The 24507-nt window shown below is 40.8% G+C and overlaps 1 protein-coding gene across 1 annotated transcript in view; it reads right to left on the bottom strand.

The window, feature by feature from the left end:
* LOC126354681 (28S rRNA (cytosine-C(5))-methyltransferase) overlaps nucleotides 1-24507 on the bottom strand; it is a 79433-nt gene that overhangs the window by 12175 nt on the left and 42751 nt on the right. The window contains exon 5 of the mRNA XM_050004484.1: nucleotides 869-1041. Coding sequence (XP_049860441.1) covers nucleotides 869-1041 — 173 coding nt within the window. The remainder of the gene's footprint in view (nucleotides 1-868; nucleotides 1042-24507) is intronic.

The raw sequence follows: 24507 nt of genomic DNA, 5'->3' as shown, positions 1-24507 counted from the left end.
TACTGCATAAGTCTTCATCCTAATGCATTTGACACATTTTGCTGTTGACAGGCACTTGTGTGTGCACTGTGTTTTGATGTTATAAATGGCACTTTTTCTTTGAAACGGAAGTTTTATTTTGGTGGTGTTTTGTTTATGTTTTATTGGTGCAGTATTATTCTGTAGTAAGGGTTAAAGTAAAATTCTCTGTAAGGGTATTAGTTCTTGCCAGTCAAAATTACAAAAAATTAACTGAAAATTAAAACAATGAAAAGTTTCTGGAATTCTAAAATACTCCTGTGCGTTTCCAACATGGAAAACTCCTCACATTTTACCTGGATTTCCCAGGGTATATAATCCCTGAATTAAAATCAAAAAGTGCCTACACTGAGAGTGTAAGTGGAATTCAGTCATTAAATGCATAGCAGGATGGGAAAAAGTGTACATTAAAGGCTTCTATGACGGGGGGGGGGGTGGGGGGAGGGGTGGGGGGGGGGGGGGGGGAGCTGTCTGATTATGCGACAGAAGATGAAACGAGAGTCAATATGAGAGACATGGAGAATCTAGTATTACAGTCAAGAGTTCAACAGAGCCTACCTTCAGTGGCTAGGCACAGCATATTTTGACCTACTGAATATCCAACTGGACAGGTCCAGTTTATCTAAGTTTCCCCATACACAATGAAATCTGGTCCCGTGTGAGACCTTTCAACCTCATTATGTGTGATGACATTTAAACAATAAAATGTGACTATTAGTAATACTGAAATTTAACATTTTGAAGGTAGACAACAGTCAGCCATTCTGTCATCTTTGGATTTTAGTTTTCGAAAATAAAGTCACCTTTGGATACTAAGATGACACTTAATCAATACTTATATTCATCTTACCTGAACCAGAACATGATGGATCAACAAGAATATACTCTACACCAGGAACGTCACTGCTGCTTATGCTCAGTGAATCACCAAGCAGGGTTTCGACACATGTGGCACCAGATAATTGTACTGTATTCTTCAATACTTCATATCTTTTCAGATCACGTTCAACTGCATATATTTTTCTGAAATGAATAAAACATAAAAAAAATCTTTAGAGGTTCAGCCGTATCACATTTGGTTTTAATTACTACTGTGTGTGTGTGTGTGTGTGTGTGTGTGTGTGTGTGTGTGTGTGTGTGTGTGTGTGTGTGTGTGTGTGTGTGTGCGTGTGTGTGCGCGCGCGCGCGCATTCATGTGCATATAGATGGGGGAGGGGGCGGAATATTCTTGTCTTTCCAAACACATTATTTATATAAATTTTGGAAAGTGACATGCATAGATATGAACCAAATGTCCATATGACTAAGTGATGTTCAAAAATTTATTCAAAACTGAACAGAAAGACTGAATCTGCAAATATCAATCATTGTCCTCTTGTTAGAGGTTACCTTGTGTTTCCACTATCTTCAAGATGTCTTTGGACTCACATATTTTTATGTCTACAACACCTAAATAAATAAAATTTTGTATATGTGGGGATCCACAGCTTCCATATGCTTAATAAACATACACATGATCCATAGTAAACTGTAATGTGATGTTTATTTAATCACGCAGTTAGCTAATTTAGACTAAGCACCATTGTCAAGCATATTTGTAACATTTGTATTTCAGAGTAAGATCTTAAAAGATGTCACTGTAGTGTGGATTCTTTCATAAAATGACAGAATACGGAGACTTTTTACTTTTAATTGAAAGTGATTTGAAAAGGACCTGAAATTCAGATGTTACAAATATGGTTGACAATGATGGTCAGACGAAATTAACTAATTGCTTGATTAAATAAACATTGCATTACACCCTATGATGAACCGTGTATACCTTTATCAACCTAAATAAATACTTTAAAACCTGTTGAATAGGTCTCTAAGGAAATATAATTGATAACAGGGTGTCCATCCTTTTACTGTTTCATTTGTTAATGAAATGAGGAAAAAATGAGTGTCTGCAGACTATTCTATGTCCCCTGCTCTCTCTTATTTGATGCTCATGATTCCACTATGAGCTACACTTGGGAGGAAGAAGAATTGCTGCTCGGTCTATCTCGGACATGGGTTCTCCAAATTCAGTCAACATGTTTTTGTGATGACAATGTCATGTTTCTTCCAAAGATTCCCCTGTAGCTCCCTAAGCACCCACATTACACTTTTGTGTGGGATGAAGTAACCTGCAACAGTCCTAGCAGAATATGTCTGCATTTCTCCCATGCTTACTTCGTAAGGACTCCAAGTGCTGGAACAGTACTCTAAAATAGGACACACTAGTATCTTAGATACTGTGTAGCATGTTAAGGTTACAGTGTCATAGAGCTGTTCAAACAAAAATACTTCAACATCAGGGCATGTCTTTGGCTAGGACAGTGTAGCTGAGCACGTGGATTTCTTAATTATCAATGCAGATAAAGTGAGCTACAGAAACTACTGCAAAATTCTAAACAAAGTTAATGCCCATACGTACATGTTTACAGGACAAAATTAGTCAGTTGTGTAAGATAACCAAAATTATGTATAGCGCAATACGTGGGACAGACAGTCAGCAAGCCCTTCAATACTGTCCTTAATTTTAATCACAATGAAATTAAGGGTAATTGGGGTACTGTAAAGACCTTTGATGAACATTTTCCAAGTGTCTCTAAAAAGGTGGGTTGTGAGTAGATCTTGATGAGATAATGGTTACCTTCAAACAACAAGTGATGAAATGATTGTATCTCCTGTAACCAATTAATAACTATAGAGAACTACTATGTTCTTAGAAAACAAAAATTCATGCCTAACTGGCAATGTCTTGAGTAAATTAATCAAAACTAAATTACAGCAATTTTTGGTGAATTGCTTTACTACTTTATTGATGACTTTGCAAATATAAGTTTTCTAAGTAAATAATTCTGAAAATTCACGTTTCTTCTACATGTTGATATAAGCACAGCAGTATATTGAATCTGCCTGGGACTGTACAGCTCTGCATACCAGGCATATATTGTGGACTGGCACCTCTCTCTATAAAGTTCATTTCCAGGACGACAGCATCTTTTGCCAGTCCTGAATCCATTGACATGAGCTCTGATACCTGTTGATGCACCAGAGTCAGCTCTGATACCTGTTGATGCACCAGAGTCAGCTCGGGCAACTGTGGAGATACCTTCTCCTCCACTGCCTCTGACACCACTCGTTGCCGGCCTTTTCGCAGCAGCCTCTGCACTGGGCTGATGTTAGCCCAAGTGCATCACCATAATGTCAGTCCTGTTTTCTTATAGCCAGCCACAGTTGAGGAAGTATCATGGTTATTGGCCAGCATTGCCTGCCAATGCCATAGCTCTCCATTCCTGGGGTGCCTTCTCATGGCAGCAGCTGCTTCACCTTTGAGATGGCTGCACCATGTATTTTAAGGGAGAGGGATATAGTATAGGCCTAGGACTATACTGCTCTGCAAACCAGGAAAGTATTATGGACTGCCACCTCTCCAGGAGGATGTGAATAAACAAATCACATAAACATAATTCACCAAGCCGTTTACAAACCTAACCTGATATGGCTTAGGCTGTTTACACTGTACCTTGACATAGCTTCCACAGTGTCTGGCGGTTCCAATCTCAGTGACAGGCAGTGTTCCTATTGTGATAGAGAGCACTGTAGTCAGAGATCTCTTTCTCATGCCACATCATGAGTCCATTCAGCACTGCAGGTATCCCTCTGCTGGAGAGTATTCAGGCCACCGCTGGTCCTTGCTGTGGCCAGTAGCTCTCATCTTTGATCCACCAGCAACCCTCTGATTGGACTTACCTGTTACCGGCACTATGCACAATCACTGTCTGTTGATTCCAGGTGCCAGGCCTCACTGAACGTCATTCCATGGGTGACCGCCATCATTAAGACACCAGTTCTGATAATTGCTTACACCTGACATCCCTGAAGCATCATCAACCAGCCAGTAACTGTCACTGAGCCATCACCTCTGACAACCACCAACACCTGACGTTATAGAAGCATTTTTGGCCCATGAACAGCTATTGTCTTTGAGTTACACCTCTGATACCCACCCACCCCTGACATCCCTGGAGCCTTTCATACTTGAGGGCATACTTTATGTGCCAGGTTGGACCATCCTCGGATCTTTCTGCTGTGCTACCTACTATGATTCATGGATTTCATCATGTAGGTGCAGCCCAGGAAATATCTATGAGTGACACTTCTATTTGTACTCAAATTGTATGGACATTAATTCACGGACATTGTATTTGAGTTCTGTCTCTTATATCTGTAATAAACAGCAGTGGCACCTATATGTTTTGTTGGTCGTCTGTTGCACTGCTTGGCCATGGACGCAAAAATCTACGCAATGTATTGTAATGAAATTGTCAGCAACCAAATGAATGTACAAGTAGTTTTACAAGTCATATTACATGTTAAAGTATGTCAATATTATGAGGAGGATAGATTACTACTCGCCTTATAGTGTACATGCTGAGTCGCTGATAGGCACAACAAAAAGACAAACAAGTAAGCTTTTGGCCAACAGACCTTCATTGGACACACACACACACACACACACACACACACACACACACGACCACAGTTTCTGGCTGATGCAGCTAGACTGAGCAACAGCACATGACGGGAGAAGCAATCTTGGTTGGGGGCTGCTTGTGAGAGATACAAAGACGAGGTGGAGAGAAGGTAGGGCATCTAGCTCAGCTAGCTGCAGTTGGCAGTTGGGAGGTTAGACAAAGGGCAGGAGTGGGGGGAGGGGGGGGGGAGGGAGTGGGGAATGGGGTCAGGGAAAGGGATAGGTGGGTAAAGAATAATGACTAATGAAGATTGAGGGCAGCAGTTTTATGGGAACATAGGATATACTGCAGGGAGATTTCCCATCTGTGCAATTCAGAAAAGCTAGTGTTAGCAGGAAGGCACAGGCTGTGAAGAAATTACTGAAACTATTAATGTCATATTGGGTAGTGTGTTCAGCAACTGGGTGGTCCAGCTGTTCCATAGTAACAGTTTGTTGGTAGCCATTCAGGTGGACAGGCAACTTGTTGGTTGTCTTGCCAACATAGAATGCAGTACAGTGGCTGCAGCTTAACTTGTAGGTCACATGACTGGTTTCACAGGCCTTTGATGGAACAGGTGATGCTTGTGACTAGACTGGAATAGGTAGTGGTGGGAGGATGTATGGGACAGATCTTGCATCTATGTCTATTGCGGGTATATGAGCCATGAGGCAAGGGGTTGGGAGCAGGGGTTGTATAAGGGTGGATGAGGATATTGTGTAGGTTCAGTGGGCAGTGGAATACCACTGTGGGAGGGGTGAGTAGGGTAGTGGGTAGGACATTCCTGATTTCAGGACATGATGTGAAGTAGTTGACACCCCGGGAGAGAATGTGATTCAGCTGCTCCTGTCTTGGGTGGTACTCAGTCACGAGGGGAATGCTTCTCTGTGGCCAGACAGTGGGATTTTGGGAGATTTTGGGTGACAGGAGAGATAAGGCAGCGGAGATGTGTTTTTGTACATGGTAGGGAGGGTAATTACGGTATGTGAAGGCGTCAGTGAGACCCCTGGTATAGTTTGAGAGGGACTGCTCGTCACTATACATGTGACAGCCACAGTTAGCTATATGGGACTTCTTGGTATGGAATGTGTGGCAGCTGTCAAAGTGAAGATATTGATAACCACCACGAATAAGTCTACTTCAACAGCTACCACCCATTCCATACCAAGAAGTCCCTTCCATACAGCCTAGCCACCTGCAGCTGTTGCATCTGTAGTGACAATCATCCCTCTTGAAATGTACCAAGGATCTCACTGAGGCCTTCACAGATCATAATTACCCCAGCCCCCTAAACAGATATCCCGTGTCTTATCTCTCTAGTTACTCACCACCTTCCAAAGTTCCACCTTCCGGCTAAAGAGGAGCATTCCCCTCAAGACCCAGTACCCCCCAGGATTTGGAGCAACTGAATCACATTCTCTGCCATGGATTCAACTACCTCCATTGTGCCCTGAAATCAGGAATGTCCTACCCTCTATTTCTGGCACCCCTCCCATAGTAGTATTCCACTGCCGACCAAACCTAAGCAGTATCTTTATCCATCCCTACACAACCCTGCGCCCAGCTCCTTGCCTCGTGGCTAATCTCTCTGTAATAGACCTCTATGCAAGATCTGTCCCACACATCCTCCTCTAGCCCAACCACAAACATCACCTATCCTATCAAAGGCATGGCTACCTGTGAAACCAGTCATGTGACCTACAAGCTAAGCTTCAACTACTGTGCTGATTTCTATGTGGATACGATAACCAACAAGCTGTCTGTCAGCATGAATGGTCACTGACAAACTGTGGCAAAGAAACAGCTGGACCATCCAGTTGCTTAGCATGCAGCTCACCAAGACACCACGATGTTCTTTATTTCAATGACTGCTTCACAGCCTGTGCCATCTGGATCCTTACCAAGACCAGATTTCCTAAAACGCACAGGTGGAAACTCTCCTTGCAATATTTCCTACATTCCCGCAACCCTACTGGCCTCCTTCTTTGTTAGTCATTATCCTTTACCCACCTATCCCCTTCCATGTTCTCATTCCAGCAATAGACAGGCCTCTATTCCACCAGCACACACACAATCTTTACTTCTCCCCGTCCCTTTATGCTCCCACAAGCAGCACTTCACCATTCCCCACCCCTACCCTGCTATCCCTCCCCCTCCCCACCCCAGCCTCCTCCTCACCACCCAGATTGCTTCTAACACCACGTGCTCCTGCTCGCAGTCTGGCCTCGGCACCCAGAGACTGTAGTTGTGTGTGTGTGTGTGTGTGTGTGTGTGTGTGTGTGTGTGTGTGTGTGTGTGTGTGTGTGTGTTGCGATTCCAATGAAGGTATTTTGGCTGAAAGCTTACTTATTTGACCATTTTTTTTTTTGTTGTATCTATCTGCGACTCAGCATCTCTGTTACCCTGTGAGTAGTAATATGTCCTTTTCATAATATTGAAGGGAAGGCAGAAAGGTGGAAGGAGTATATAGAAGGTTTATACAAGGGCGATGTACTTGAGGACAATATTATGGAAATGGAAGAGGATGTAGATGAAGACGAAATGGGAGGTAAGATACTGCGTGAAGAGTTTGACAGAGCACTGGAAGACCTGAGTCGAAACAAGGCCCCTGGAGTAGACAACATTCCATTAGAACTACTGACGGCCTTGGGAGAGCCAGTCATGACAAAATTCTACCAGCTGGTGAGCAAGATGTATGAGACAGGTGAAATACCCTCAGACTTCAAGAAGAATATAATAATTCCAATCCCAAAGAAAGCAGGTACTGTCAGATGTGAAAATTACCGAACTATCAGTTTAATAAGCCACAGCTGCAAAATACTAACACGAATTCTTTACATACGAATGGAAAAACTGGTAGAAGCCGACCTCGGGGAAGAACAGTTTGGATTTCGTAGAAAAACTGGAACACGTGAGGCAATACTGACCCTACGACTTATCTTAGAAGAAAGATTAAGGAAAGGCAAACCTACGTTTCTAGCATTTGTAGACTTAGAGAAAGCTTTTAACAATGTTGACTGGAATACTCTCTTTCAAATTCTGAAGGTGGTAGGGGTAAAATACAGGGAGCGAAAGGCTATTTACAATTTGTACAGAAACCAGATGGCAGTCATAAGAGTCGAGGGGCATGAAAGGGAAGCAGTGGTTGGGAAAGGAGTGAGACAGGGTTTTAGCCTCTCCCCGATGTCATTCAATCTGTATATTGAGCAAGCAGTAAAGGAAACAAAAGAAAAATTTGGAGTGGGTATTAAAATTCATGGAGAAGAAATAAAAACTTTGAGGTTTGCCGATGACATTGTAATTCTGTCAGAGACGGCAAAGGACTTGGAAGAGCAGTTGAACGGAATGGACAGGGTCTTGAAAGGAGGATATAAGATGAACATCAACAAAAGCAAAATGAGGATAATGGAATGTAGTCAAATTAAATCGGTTGATGCTGAGGGAATTAGATTAGGAAATGAGACACTTAAAGTAGTAAAGGAGTTTTGCTATTTGGGGAGCAAATTAACTGATGATGGCCAAATTAGAGAGGATATAAAATGCAGACTGGCAATGGCAAGGAAAGCGTTTTTCAAGAAGAGAAATTTGTTAACATCGAATATAGATTTATGTATCAGGAAGTCGTTTATGAAAGTATTTGTTTGGAGTGTAGCCCTTTATGGAAGTGAACCATGGACGATAACTAGTTTGGACAAGAAGAGAATAGAAGCTTTCGAAATGTGGTGCTACAGAAGAATGCTGAAGATTAGTTGGGTAGATCACATAACTAATGAGGAGGTATTGAATAGGATTGGGGAGAAGAGAAGTTTGTGGCACAACTTGACTAGAAGAAGGGATCGGTTGGTAGGACATGTTTTGAGGCATCAAGGGATCACAAATTTAGCATTGGAGGGCAGCGTGGACGGTAAAAATCGTAGAGGGAGACCAAGAGATGAATACACTAAGCAGATTCAGAAGGATGTAGGTTGCAGTAGGTACTGGGAGATGAAGCAGCTTGCACAGGATAGAGTAGCATGGAGAGCTGCATCAAACCAGTCTCAGGACTGAAGACAACAACAACAACAACAACAACAACAACAACAACATAATATTGTCATTATTCCAGCCCAGATTTTCCAATGTTAAAATGTGTGTTTATTATCTGACTACAGAAACTGTATTATTCTCTTTTCATGTAATGGCTGACCACATGGAGAATGTGTGATGCCTCTGAAGACAGGCTGCACTGACAAATACCTGGTCACAAGTTGTGGTGTGGTGAAGATCACTGTCCCTCAGAGCAATGGTCATGACCTAACTTTATGTTAATGGAATTGGATTAAATGGAGTCCAGTTTATCAGATAAGCTTGTTCATTTTAAAATATATATATCTTACCTCAATAAATTTTTATTTTATCTTGAAACCTATGAAAAATAGTTGATATAGATTTTAATATATAGAATTTTATGAAATAGAGGGAAACTGATTTTGTTCGAAGAACATATTTTAATTCTTGTTATATACTGGAGCCTGAAGAGGAGTTAATGGGCCATATGACAAAAGATTGGTGAATATTCAGGCAATTGAAGACAATTTTAAGAGAAAAGAATTTGGTTTAGTATTTTTGAATCGTATATAGGAGTTCTATGCTTTTCAGCAGTGATTTAATGAATGCTATTGATCACAGATATACCCTGATAAGCCAGAACATTATGGCTACTTTCTTAATAGATGGTACGTGCACCTTTGGTATGGATAACAGCTGCAACACATTGTGGCATGGAAGCAATGAGGCCTCGGAAGGTCGCTGGAGGGAGTTGGCACTAAATCTGCACTCACAAGTCACCTAATTCCCGTAAATTCTGGGGAGGGGAGGTGATGAGCTCTGGCACCATGTTCGATCACATCCCAGATGTGTTCAATCAGGATCACATCTGAAGAGTTGGGGGCCAGCACGCTCTACTGGAACTCGCCACTGTGTTCCTCGAACCAACCCGTCACACTCCTGGCATTGCGTATTATCTTGCCAGGGAGTATGATACTCCCTGGTGCCTTGCACAAGCTTCACTGGACCCATGGATGACCACACGAATGTTCCCTAGAGCATATTGGAGCCACTGCCAGCTTGTCTCCATCCCGTCACTTTAGGTGTCAAGGAGCTGTCCCCTTGAAGATGACAGATTCGCTCCCTCGCATCAGCATGATGAAGAAGGTACTGGGATTCTCCAGACCATGCAATGCTCTGCCAGTGTGCCAAAATCCAGTGCCAGTGATCACATGCCCATTTCAGTCGTAGTTGCCAATGTCATGGTGGTACAAGCATAGGTCATCAGCTGTCGAGGCCCATCATTAGGAGTGTTCAGTGCACTGTGTGTTCAGACACACTTGTACTCTGACCAGCAATAAATTCTGATGTTAGTACCACCACAGTCTGCCGCCAAACCCCATGATGTCTGGACATGGTTTCACCACATGTTGAAGACAATAACCACGGCACGCCTTGAACACCCGACAAGTCATGGAGTTTCCGAAATGCTTGTGTCAAGCCTCCAGGCCATCACAATCTGCCCTTGGTCAAACTCAGATAGATCGCATGTCTTCCCCATTCTATACACTGACAGCACGCTCACTGATGCCACAGGCACTGTGCCTGTGTCTGACTAGCAGCCATTTCTCTCCAGGTGGTGCTGCTATCGCCTGGATGGGTTTATATCAATAACAGGTCATGGTCATAATGTCCTGGATGATCATTGTATTAGAAATTTATCGCGGTTGGCACCCCTGCTCTATGTATCCTATTGTCTTTCCCTTCTCACACAGCGCAAAGTCAAACAGGCAATATCAAAATGGTAATTAATATCATCAGTCAATGAAGAATTTTGATACAAAGCAGAAAACATAGAACTCTGATTGACATGCTTTGCTGTCTGAATTGTTATATGGTGTTCAACAAAACCGGAAGAGAGAAAATATAATAAGTGAAAATTATAATATGATGATACCACAGGAACATGCATAAAATAAAAAATGCAACTGGAAGGTGTCAAGTTCTTTCTATCGTTAACAGGCATTAAGCTGCATTTACTGACATTTAGACAGAGCCAGCTATCACTGTACCAAGCAAAAATACAGTCCCAGAAGTTCTGCATTCCCTCACAGTTTTCAATCATAGTTTCCTGAGGACAACAGTAACATTAGCAGATAAACTGTGTGGTTTTTGTACATATATTATTGTACTGGTAAGTGTGTGCTGCCAACAAACTGTTTACGAGTATCGAGAACATTACAGTCCTATTATACTTCCTTGGGGCACACATGATGTTACATTCATTTCTGTGGAAGATTTGTCATCCAGTGCAATATACTGGATTACAAAAATCAAAAATTTTTTTGAGGCACTGAATACGGCCTCACATATTTTTTTCTGAAAGCCAATTATGCTAAACTCTCCTTGGAGACAAGAAATTCAATAAACAAGTCTTTCAATAATTTTTTTCTTCTAAAATCTCCTGTTGTACACTTACAATGTATACATCTTAAAACATTTATTTTGGCAAGAAACACTACCTGACAAAAAGACTGAAGCACCCAGAAGACATGTTCAAAAGTTAATGTAACTTCGTACTTGTACAGGCCATCAGTATCTACATAAATGATTAGAGTTGCAGCTGTTTGACAAATGGCACGGCCACCGGAGTGCATTAGGGTTGTTCGTGTTTATTGTTGTTGCTACTTATACATGATTAATTGACAGCTCATCCAGTAAACAGGTGTTTAAATATAAGTGTTAAACCTATTAAATATAAAACTGTATGAAAAGTCTCATAGTCTGCTGCAGTTGTATTTATTTAAGTCGATTATAGACCCATACAACTGGTTTCACAACTTTTAAGCTGCGTTTTCTGGTGTATATCTGAACTTTTTTTTAAATTAATACTTTGATAATGAGTAATTGAAGTTATATGAGATATCTTAAAGTACTGAATGACTAGACAAATATGGAAAAAATATTACACATCAAGTTAGGAAAGTAGGTGTGGCTCACATATGCCCCACAGAGGACGAGTCAACAGATCATGCTTAGTGGACAATATTTTTTCCAAATTACATTGTGAATAGACATAATAAATGTGATCATATGTTAGCACATTCAGCCAAGTGTGTGATGACTTTCAGTTTACGTGCAGAAATCCACAAGTCATATGCGAAACAAGACAGAACTAATAAGGCGCTGTATATGGCACACTAGAAGTTAGCTAGTATGATTAGCATTAGGACCTTTGATGCAGTATGTGAGCAAGTGAATGGATGTGTCAATAGATTAAAGTACAGGCTTTCTTTGGTTCATCAAAAGAAACTACAAAACTTGTGTTATCAAAGTAGGGAACCTCACCATTCCAGCACTAATCAAAGCATGTTTCAATTGGACTCTACAGATTTGTAACCTAACTGACATTAGACTCATTATCTGCAAAACATGGCTACCTGAGAAAGAATTAGCACATAATACCACTAAGCTATTATCCCAATTCTGTTGCACACTCCTTAGCTCCCATAGATAGCATTCTACTTTCAACTGCCCAAAGAAATGTAACGGCCATTAAAATTAATACGGTAAATGGTACACATTCAACAGTAAGGGGTTGGTCCACATGGGTATTCGGAGTCAACACTGGTCTATGCACCATTAATAAAAAACTAAATGATCGTAGAGCAATCATAATAAGAGCACATTAGGCTAAAATGAGTACTGTCATGAAGGACAAGGAATATGTAGCCAAAGTACAGGATTTCTTAGAAGAAAACAACATTTCTTGCTGCAGATCTGATCCAACGGCAAAGTTTTTGGCCCAATTGAAAAACACAAAGTCCATTTCATCTTTTCCCACCTCTTCTCAAAATAGATCTCTCATGTCTATGAATCCACAAGCACACAGTTTAAGAGTGGTAATCAAGTTACATAAGACAGGTCTTCCAGTGCATACGATCATCAAAGTCAAAAAACTTATTATCCAAGTATATTAACAGGCATTATGTATACCCATGTAGCTTTTCACTACACAATCATGTAAATGTAATTTACAATTTGAACATTCCCAGATATGCAAACACAGCATCTTCAGATATTAAAAATATGTATATCAATGTACCTATGGACCAAGTCCAGAATATTATTGCGGAAAATCTGCATACCCATAACAATCGCCCACCTGACAAAATTAATGAAATGCTGAAATTATTAGGAATTGTTCTTAATTATAATTACTTAAAGTGGGAGACCCTTCTTTCATTCAAAAACAGCAACTAGCAAAGCATTCCCCTTTGTCTTCTTGCCTGGCATACATTTTTCTGATGAAGTTTGAATATGATTTTGTGCAAAAGCACTCATCTCACGCATATTCAAATACAGAGATGCGTAAACAGGCAGAATATGGCACTGCAGTCGGCAATGCCTATATAAGACAAGTGTCTGTTGTAGTTGTTAGATTGGTTACTGCTGTTACAATCACAGGTTATCAAGATTTTAGTGAGTTTGAATGTGGTGTTATATAGTTGGCGCATGAGCAATGAGAGACAGCATCTCTGAGGGAGCGATGAAGTGAGGATTTTCCCATACGACCATTTCATGAATGTACCATATCAGGAATCCAGTAAAACATCAAATCTCTGAGATCACTGCGGCTGGAAAACGACCCTGCAAGAAAGGGACCAATGACAACTGAAGAGAATCGTTGAATGTGACAGAAATGCAACCCTTCCACAAATTGCTTCAGATTTCAATGATGGGCCATCAACAAGTGTCAGCATGTGAACCATTCAATGAAACATCATCAATATGGGCTTTCAGAGCCGAATGCCCACTCATGTACCCTTGATGGCTGCACGGCTCAAAGCCTTATGCCTTGTCTGGGCCTGTCAACACTGAAATTGGACTGTTGATGACTGGAAACATGTTGCCTGGTCAGATGAGGCTTGTTTCAAATTGTATTGAGCGGATGGATGTGTATGGGTATGGAAACTACCTGATGAACCCATGGACCTGCATGGCACCGGGGGACTGTTCAAGTTTGTGGAGGCTCTGTAATGGTGTGGGGCTTGTGCAGTTGGATTGATATGGCACCCCTGATATGTCTAGATAAGTTTTGACACGTGATATGTATGAAAGCATCCTGTCTGATCACCTGCATCCATTCATGTTCATTGTGCATTCTGATGGACTTGGGCAATTCCAGCAGGACAATGCAACAACCCACAGATTTGCTTCAGAGTGGTTCCAGGAACACTCTTCTGAGTTTAAACACTTCCGCTGGCCACCAAATTCCCCAGACATGAACATTATTGAGCATATCTGAAATGCCTTGTAACATGCTGTTCGGAAGAGATCTCCACCCCTTAGTACTCTTATGCATTTATGGTCAGACCTACTGGATTCCTGGCATCAGTTTCCTCCAGCACTACTTCAGACATTAGGTTTACAAGTTTCTTTGGCTCTTCAGTGTATTTTCTTCCATGTTTAAGACTATTCACTCACTACTTAATAAGATATTTCAGATAACTTCAATTCCTCATTATCTAGGCATCAATTTAATTTTTTCTGTACAGATATACAGCAGAAGATGCAACTTTTGTACTCTTCATTCAGTTTTATATTTAATAGTTTTAACATCTGTATTTTACATATGACCAGAATCTCTCTGGGTTTTCTGTCAGATTTCGAGAGAGGATTTCATTGTGGAAACTATTAAAATCATCTCACATTGAATTGCATGCTAAATTTTGAGCTTCTGTGAAATGTCACCAATCTCGGCTATTTTGCATTCTTTTAAATTTTACATACTTTTTCAATTGCTTCTGCAGTGTTCTGGCATCCCATTTCTATGTACCTTGTCTGTTCCAACATTCTTAAATTAATCATTTCATTGCATTTTAAATTTACCGAAACACACACACACACACACACACACACACACACACACACACACACACACACACGAAGTGTATATTGTAGGAAACAGTTTTATAAAACTCATCTTAATGCAGATTAAAAGATAATGGTATGTCTCTTGGGTTATTGTGAAGAGATAATATAACTAATTAATAATATAAAACATTAAAACTTTAACTTACCATGAAATTAAAGGAAATGCCAACTACACCAGATACTAGTAATGGATTTCCAGCTCGTGAATTATTTCTGACATAATGAAGTTACTATACTTTGCTGTTTTATAAATTGGAGAATTCTTAATAACAGACCTTGTTTATTTTGAACATATGTTCATTCTGTCATCTCATCTGAAACTATGATTTTGGGGTTACATTCAGATTTACTTTTTATAGCTTAGTCAGCTCAAACCATTGAGAACTAAGGGTAGCTAGCTTGATTCGTGGACTGCCTGACAAAAAGGAAAAAGAAAAATGAAACATGCGGAAGGAGGAAAGGAAGTGAAATGAAACCTTGTGGTTTGAGAGGATTTCTGACATTATTTAGATGAGTGCAAGATCAAGTCAAATTTATAAAGAATTGGGCTGTGTGTGTCAGCTTATCAGTATGACATTGTATTCCCCTCTGGGTTGAATGCTTGAACTGATTCGGTTGGGAAGGGTGTCATAAAGCCATTGTATTGTCTCCTAAAACAAGCCAGCCCACAACTGTTGTAAATGGTCCTGGATATCCCGGACACTGGCCCTGGGATGTAGTTGACATACAAGCTGGCCCCACCCATGTTCTTTTAGGGACACATCTGGGAATCTGCATTTGCATGTTGAAAAATGACACCACAATACTGTCTCGTGAGAGGTAACACTTGAGGACGCAGGATGTCCGTGACTATCCATAATGCCATCAGAGTTCTTTCAGCCATGGCCTGAAATTGTATCCGATGGCACTCCACACCACGAAACCACTAGTGAAATTGCTGTGCCTCTCCAAAACATTGGAAAAATGAGACCTCCCCACAAGTCACAGTCATACTTGCTGACAACTCTCACCTGAGTATTGCAGAACTGTGATTATAGCAATGCAGTGACATTTGTCAGCAATCAATGCTTCCCAGTCACAGCACCATTCCAAATGCAACTGTTTGTATTGCAGTAGTAATGGCAGCCTAAACATGGGACGGTGATTCCCTGGTCAGGCTGCTGCAACTCTTCAACAAATGGTGTGGAATGACACAGTATGTTGCAGGGAGTCCGTTACTCTTCTCGAATGGTAAGTGCAGATGTGAAAGAGCTACGATGTCCTTGGCATACAGAATGGTGACCTTCTGTTGTGGTGGTCAGATGTTGTCAACCAGAACCTTCCCATCCCGTCCAACATCAGGCCACTTGCACTTTCAAATGCCACATACATCTGGATATTGCAGCAATCAACAAGCCAGCCAAATGCAGACCCACAATGAGGCATTTACAAACTCTGTTGGATGCTGATAATGACATATCTAAAGAGTATGCATCATCTCCATCCTTCACAGTGATCACTTCACGTCTGATGGTGTTCCTGCCCCTTATATATCCTACCAGTCGTAGTAACAACAGATTATTTTAAAACTGGGGTAACTACAGTAAAATAGTCATATGTAATTAATTGACAATTGGTTACATTATTAATGACAGTGCTGCTAAAGCAGCACTACGAAACTCTGTTTTCAAAAATAACTTTCACAAAAGAAGACAAAGTAAATATACCAGATTCAAATAAAAAACAACTGCCAATATGAGTAACTTAGAAGTGTAGTAAAGCAGCTTAAAACATTTTATAAAGGCAAGGCTCTAGTCCAAACTGTATAACGGTCAGTTTCCTTTCAGAGTAGGCTAATACAATAGCTCCGTACTTAGCAATCATACACAACTGCTCACTCACAGAAATATCCATACCCAAAGATTGGAAAGTTTCAGAAGTAACACCAATAACTAAGAAAGGACATAGGAGTAAACCACTGAATTACAGATACATATCACTAATATTGATTTGCAGTAGGTTTTTGGAACATATACTGTGCTTGAACATTATGAAGAAAATGATTTACTGACAAATAGTTGACACAGATACTTAAATACTGTTCTTGTGAAACACAACTAGCTCTTTATTCTCACAAAGTAACAACTGCTATTGACAGGGAACTTCAGACTGATTCCATATTTTTACGTTTCCAGAAGGCTTTTGACATTATTCCTCACAAGTGACTCCTAATCAAGTTGCATGGCTACGGAGTATCATCTCAGTTGTGTGCCTGTATTCATGACTTTCTGCCAGAAGGTCATGGTTCGTAATAACTGAAGGGAAGGCTTTCTGCCACATCTGATCTACATAAACAATTTAGTCTGATCTACATAAACAATTTAGGAGACAATCTGAGCAGCCCCCTTAGACTGTTTGCGGATGACACTGTCATTTACCATCTTGCAAAGTCATCAGATGATCAAAACAAATTGCAATATGATTTAGCCAAGATATCTGTATTGTGCAAAAAGCAGCAATTAACTCTAAATAATGGAAAGTGTGGAGTCATCCACATGAGTACTAAAAGAAATCTGCTAAATTTCAGTTACACAATAAATCACTCAAATCTAAAGGCTGTAAACTTGACTAAATACCTACAGACTACAATTATGAATAACTGAAATTGTAATGATCATGTAGATGGCGATGTGGGGAAAGCAAGCCAAAGGCTGAGATTTATTGGAAGAACACTTAAGAAAATGTCACAGGCCTACTAAAGGAACTGCTTACACTATGCTTGTCCATCCTCTTCTGGAGTATTGCTGTGCAGTCTGGAATCCACAGCAGATAGGACTGACAAAGGACATCAATAAAGTCCAAAGAAGGGCAGCTCGTTTTGTATTATCGTGAAATAGGGGAGAGTGTGCTATGCATATGATGAGTGAACTGAGGTGGCAGCCATTAAAACAAAGGTATTTTTCACTAAAGCAAGACCTTCGCTGCAGTACGAATTTTCAATCACCAACTTTCTCCTCAGATGCAAAAACATTCTGTTGGTGCCACCTACAAAGTGAGAAATGATCATCATAATAAAATAAGAGACATGAGAGCCTGCATGGAAAATTTAAGAGTTCATTTTTTCGGCACCTTCTTACAGAGTGGAATGCTAGAGAAGTAACTTGAAGCTGGTTAATGAACCCTCTGCCAAGCATTTAAATGTTAATTGCAGAGCAATTATGCAGACATAGGTGCTATTGAAAACTACATTAATGCTTTAACACTATTAAGGATAATTTAAACAGTTGTTCTTTGTGGATAATGATCATATGAATTGTTCTATTTAGTTACTTTTCATGATTCAATTAAAAGCTTGAGACAACAATGGAAGATTTAACAGGAAACTTAATCAGTGTTGACCTGGAAACAAAAATAGGGAAATATATGAGGGCATTCTACAAAGTAATGTATCTAAGTCCTTTATGTCAAAACTCTTAAAACTAAAAAAAATGTTATTAAAATTCTACACCATCATTCTTCATAACTGCACATTTATTTCTCAAAATAGTCACCCTGGTGATAATAACATTACACGTTTCTCCCAACGCGAGACCAGTTTGTTGGTACTGACACTATGGAAAGTTTGACTTTGCACCTCTGCTTGCCTTGTGTGTGGTCTGGTATTTTCATGCTGAAGGAGAGGGTGTTCCATGTGTAGATGAGCTCTTTGGATATGAAACTAAATTACAGCATGCTGTTTCACATGCACTAACATAGTTCTGTTACACACTGACATAGTTACACATTTCAATTCGAGGCTCTCTAGTGACAGAAGGCTGCAAATACATAGGCAAACAAAATAAGGATGTGGAATGTTTATAACATTTGTTTTAGTTAAAAAGCTTCAAGAGTTTTCACATAAAAACATTTGAGGCATTACTTTTCAGCATTCCCTCACACAAAACAGCCACAATAAGAAAGAATCCTGAAATACTTTTATATTATACAGTAATGTCACATTTCAAAAAAAGAAGTAGTAAAAAAAAGTCTGGGAGTATTCAAATCATGTTACAAATTGACAGGTTACACAATAAAATAATAGCAGTATGGAACACTGTTAAACTCTCTCTCTCTCTCTCTCTCTCTCTCTCTCTCTCTCTCTCTCTCTGTCTCTGTCTCTGTCTCTGTCTGTCTCTCTCTCTGTCTCTGTCTCTGTCTCCCTCCCTCCCTGCCTCCCTCCCTCCCCCCACGCCCACGCCCCCACCCCCACCCCTCCATGGCCGGGCTGCAGCAAGACTCATTGCTAGAGTATGAGAATATGAGCTAGGGCTTGAAAGTAGTGCAAATGCTGTTTGCCGTTATGTATGTATTTCTGTGTCCCACACATCGGTCGGCTATAGATGACTTATTACTTTTTCCTTATTTTACACACTGCTCCAGCCATGAATTTCCATTATCGTTATACACTTTTAAAAGGGAAACAGGCTGAGGCTGACTGGAAGAATCTTAAGGAAATGGTAATTAATTCAGGAAAGAAGCACAGGCACTATTGATTGGTATTGTGACCTAACAAATTTGAATGCCTGCTGGAAGAAATGGATCCTGGCAGACAACAGGAGACAGGTGTACGTGTGAAGCATTGCAGTCACCATGGTAGTGCTACTTACAATTCTCCATGTGAATGCACTGGCCAAGACAGAGAGAAATATGGCTGATGATCCATCTGTCTGGTATTCACCTCTGTTTCACAAAAACACCATCTCCCCTGTCTCTGGATTATCTTTACTAGGTTTTTCTCATGGTCTCTGTTCTGAATCTGTTTGCTTGTCATTCATTTGTCCATCTCGTGTTGTCACTGTGCACACCTCATCAAGTCCACTTGTCATTTGTTCTTTCCATCGATATCCAGGTCTACTCTGTCCCACCCAGTTTTGGCCGCAAACTGTTTTTCCCCACTCTGAGACTGTCACCTCATGATTACAGAATTAGTTATGGAGAAAAGGAAATTATGGAGTATCCTGAAAGCCACACTGACTCGCCTTCTGGAACAACAGTAGGAGCAGCAGCAGTAGCGGATGAAGTTGTTGAATAAGTCACTACGATTACTGGTGAACAAGATTTCAGCACAAGAGGGTCGGTCAATCCTGGCGTCAGTGTCCTGAGTTTATGCCTTGTAGCAGCACTAAGGAATACTGCCTGAAACAGCATTTCACAGGATTTCATTTCATGGCAGACTCTAATTGCAGCAAGCACTGTTTTTGTCACAGGCATAACAAGACAATTTTTCCTCCTCAGGGTATTAGAACTACTATCTGACCCACTTCTCACCTCGTTCATGGATGCTATTGACTAATTACTATGCCCAGAGGTACCATGTTACTGCTCCAACACTAGAGCTCCACAAATACTCCAAAATACATTAGAGGTATTTGCAATTGCAAATGTGGGCAACTGTGAGCTGTATAATAGAATAACGACAATGAAAATTTGTACTGGACTGTGACTCAAATCCAGATTTTCCACTTATTACAAGCAGTTCCTTACCAGTAGGCTATCCAAGAGTGACTCATGGTCAGACCCAAACTTTCATATGTCATCAACCATGTGTCCATACATGTGATGAGTGTCCATATCCAAAACAGTGAATACATTTTGTGTATTTCAAAATGGCTGGAGTTGCTGCAGTGAATGTTTCTTCGGACAGGCATGCATGTCTGAAGGAACACTGCATCGTATTTCTGAACAACACAGGCACTGCAATACGGTAACAACACAAAAAGCGTCAGTAACTAGTTTGCAAAGAATTAGCCGCAAATGCTATTTCATATGCACAAACTCAGGAAGAAAGGCAACTTATGCTGACTCCTTGATTCACAAAGATGTTGTTCCACTGCAGCAGATATGGAAGTACACACAGCAATATTAAAATTAGGCAATCAATCACTAGGGAACATCTTGCACATCACACATTCATTCAAATTTGCACAGACCAATAACAGGTTAGGTTCAGGTCATGTCGGAGACAGCCTCTTCTAGGATCTGCACCATCTCTGTACTGTGTTTACACCTATATCTAAAGAAGACATGGGGTGTGCCTCAGGCTTTACGGTTGACATCACCCTCCACCCAGATGCAGTGCCTCAGTTCTGTCAAAAGCAACACCTGCGTCGGTGGACGAATGAGTGGCTGGAAGTGACTGACAATAAGCTCCATTTAGTCAAGCCCAAAATGCATGTGTGGTGTACTTCCTTCCAGCCTCATAGGTGGGTCGAGTTTCTCCTCGCTCATCTTTGGATAGGCCACAGTCCTATGACAAATGGCTTCTTGCTCTGGCGAGAGGACCCTCAAATGTGTGGTGCCGAGGTCACTGTGCACCACATTTTATTGGATTGTGTTTTATTTTCTGACCAATGACCCTTGGCTGACTTGCTGGCAGATATGTCATCTCTTTTAGGTAATAATCAGATGAATGTGGTTAGAATTTTACAGTTTTGTAACTTGTCCAATATTTTTACTAAGATTTTAGGGAGACGGTTTTAATTTGTTCACAGGGTAACTGGCTCGCTCATATTTTACGTAAGCGGTCAGCAAGTGACAATTTTCTGTGGCATCCTTGAAGCTACTTTCCCATTTCACTTATGTTTTATTCTCTTATACAACAAACACACACACACACACACACACACACACACACACACACACACATACTATATGCAGCACTGAAACAGGAACTTGACTGACTTCAGGATACCAGAGTAGTTGAGCCTGCAAAATCAAGTGCCTGGGCCACAACAATGGCCATCATCCAAAAACCAAACAGCTCACCTTGGTTATGTGTAGATTACAAAACCATGATAAACACACAATTGAGGAGAATACTTCTCAAAAATTGACCTGACAGATGCATATTTACAACTGCCTTTTGAAAAATAAGCACGAAACTGCATTGTAATTAATATAAATTTTGGTTACACAAATTCAAGCAACTCCCCTTTGATACTGCATCAGCCTCTGTAATCTTCCAAAGGTACTCGGACTGGCTAACAAAGCATGTTACACAGTGAAAGAATTAATCTACTTGTCATGGTAGTCTCCTGGCAGGAGCACATGCAAAACTTCTATACCATATTTACAGCTTTTCGGGATACACCAATTTCTGTGCTATTTACAGAATTTGTGGTTCATGGTGTGGGTTCCTGTAGTCATGTCCTAGTTCATGAAACACGGGCAACGTATGAGTGGCCAAGTAAGTGGTCCTGACAGTCGGGATACCAGTTACTTTGGAATAAAGCTGGGCATCTTGGGCATATTCTGAGTCGTGATCACCTTTGTGCTCATACGGCAAAGACTACCAAATTCACAGGCTAGTCCCACAACCGTTAGGAGTAAAACCCAACGGGAATCGGGGCGAGTAAGGCTAGCAACCTGCTTCCCTGGTACTTTAAATATGATGGCCACAATCAGAGCAAAATGCCTCGGACCTTTGGAGGTGACGGAGTCCCACCTCTAACTGACAAAGCAGGGACTCCTAAAATACGACTTGGCAAACAAATGGTAACGAGATGGGGAGCTATTAATATCAATGGGGGCTACTCTGGGAAGAAGGTAGAGCTGGCAGAGGCTGCAAGTAAGATGGGGCTGGACGTTTTAGCTGTTAGTGACATTCGGGTAAGGGGTGAGAAAGAAGAGGAAGTGGGAGAATACAAGGTCTACATGTCAGGAATCAAAGCAGGAATAGCACAATGGGGTGTAGGGCTTTACATCAGGAAAGAAATGGAACCCAGCGTAGTTGCAATAAGGTATGTAAACGAATGACTGATGTGGATAGATTTGACAGTGTCTAGCAAGAAAATTAGGATGGTGTCGGTATATTCACATTGTGGAGGGTCAGATCTAGATAAAATGGATAGTTTTTATGAGGCACTCAGTGATGTAGTTGTTAGAGTAAAGGACAAGGACAGTGTTCTGCTCATGGGTGATTTGAACGCCAGGATTGGAAATCGAACAGAAGGGTATGAAAAGGTTATGGGTAAATTTGGAGAGGATACGGAGGCCAACAGGAACGGGAAACAACTCTTGGATTTCTGTGCCAGTATGGGCTCAGTAATCACAAACTCCTTTTTTAAACATAAGAACATTCACTGGTATACTTGGGAAGGCAGGGGAACCAGATCTGTCATTGACTATATAACAACAGATCAGAAATTCGGGAAGACTGTGAGGGACACATGTGTATTCAGGGGATTCTTTGATGGCACTGATCATTATTTAATCTGCAGTGAAATTGGGATTGTGAGGCCAAAAGTGCAGGAGGTCAGGTCCAAATGTAGGAGGATAAGAGTGGAGAAACTTCAGGATAAGGAAACCAGGCACAAGTACATAACAGCGATCTCAGAAAGGTACCAGTTAGTTGAATGTAGTCAATTACAGTCATTGGAAAAGGAATGGACAAGGTACAGGGACAGTACTAGAAGTGGCTAAATAATGTCTTGGAACAGTAGTGTGTAAAAGTAGGATGAATCAAACAGCTTGGTGGAATGACACAGTCAAGGCAGCCTGTAAAAGGAAAAAGAAGGCATATCAAAAATGGCTACATACTAGAACTCAGGTAGACAGAGAAAGTTATGTTGAAGAAAGAAACAAAGACAAACAGATAATTGCAACATCCAAGAAGAAATCTTGGGAAGACTTTGGAAACAGGTTGGAGACTATGGGTCAAGCTGCCGGAAAACCATTCTGGAGTGTAATTAGCAGTCTTCGAAAGGGAGGTAAGAAGGAAATGACAAGTATTTTCGACAGATCAGGAAAACTGCTAGTGAATCCTGTGGATGCTTTGGGCAGATGGAGGGAATATTTTGAAGAGTTGCTCGATGTAGGTGAAAATACGATCAGTAATGTTTCAGATTTCGAGGTAGAATGGGATAGGAATGATGATGGAAATAGGATCACATTTGAGGAAGTGGAGAAAATGGTCAATAGACTGCAGTGCAATAAAGCAGGTGGGGTGGATGAAATTAAGTCGGAACTCATCAAATACAGTGGAATGTCAGGTCTTAAATGGCTACACAGGATAACTGAAATGGCCTGGGAGTCGGGACAGGTTCCATCACACTGGACAAAAGCAGTAATCACACCAATCTTTAAACATGGAAACAGAAAAGATTGTAACAACTACAGAGGTATCTCTTTAATCAGTGTTGTGGGTAAAATCTTCTCAGGTATTGTTGAAAGGAAAGTGCGAGTATTCGTTGAGGACCAATTGCATGAAAATCAGTGTGGGTTTAGGCCTCTCAGAGGTTGTCAGGACCAGATCTTTAGCTTATGGCAAATAATGGAGGAGTGTTATAAGTGGAACAGGGAATTGTATCTATGCTTTATAGATCTAGAAAAGGCATATGACCGGGTTCCTAGGACGAAGTTATTGTCTGTTCTACGAGATTATGGAATAGGAGGCAAACTTTTGCAAGCAATTAAAGGTCTTTACATGGATAGTCAGGCAGCAGCCAGAGTTGACGGTAAATTGAGTTCATAGTTCAGAGTAGTTTCAGTGGTAAGATAAGGCTGCAACCTGTCTCCATTGTTATTCATATTATTTATGGACCAAATGTTGAAAACAATAGACTGGCTGGATGAGATTAAGATATGTGAACACAAAATAAGCAGTCTTGCATATGCCGATGACTTAGTTGTGATGGCAGATTCGATTGAAAGTTTGCAAAGTAATATTTCAGAGCTAGATCAGAAATGTAAGGACTATGGTATGAAGATTAGCATCTCCAAAACGAAAGTAATGTCAGTGGGAAAGAGATATAAACGGATTGAGTGCCAAATAGGAGGAACAAAGTTAGAACAGGTGGACGGTTTCACGTACTTAGGATGCATATTCTCACAGGATGGCAACATAGTGAAAGAACTGGAAGCGAGATGTAGCAAAGCTAATGCAGTGAGTGCTCAGCTACGATCTACTCTCTTCTGCAAGAAGGAAGTCAGTACCAAGAGTAAGTTATCTGTGCACTGTTCAATC

This window comes from Schistocerca gregaria, chromosome 3, assembly GCF_023897955.1.
Source record: "Schistocerca gregaria isolate iqSchGreg1 chromosome 3, iqSchGreg1.2, whole genome shotgun sequence".
NCBI classification, from domain to species: Eukaryota; Metazoa; Arthropoda; class Insecta; order Orthoptera; family Acrididae; genus Schistocerca; species Schistocerca gregaria.
This window is presented reverse-complemented; position numbering and strand designations above follow the sequence as displayed.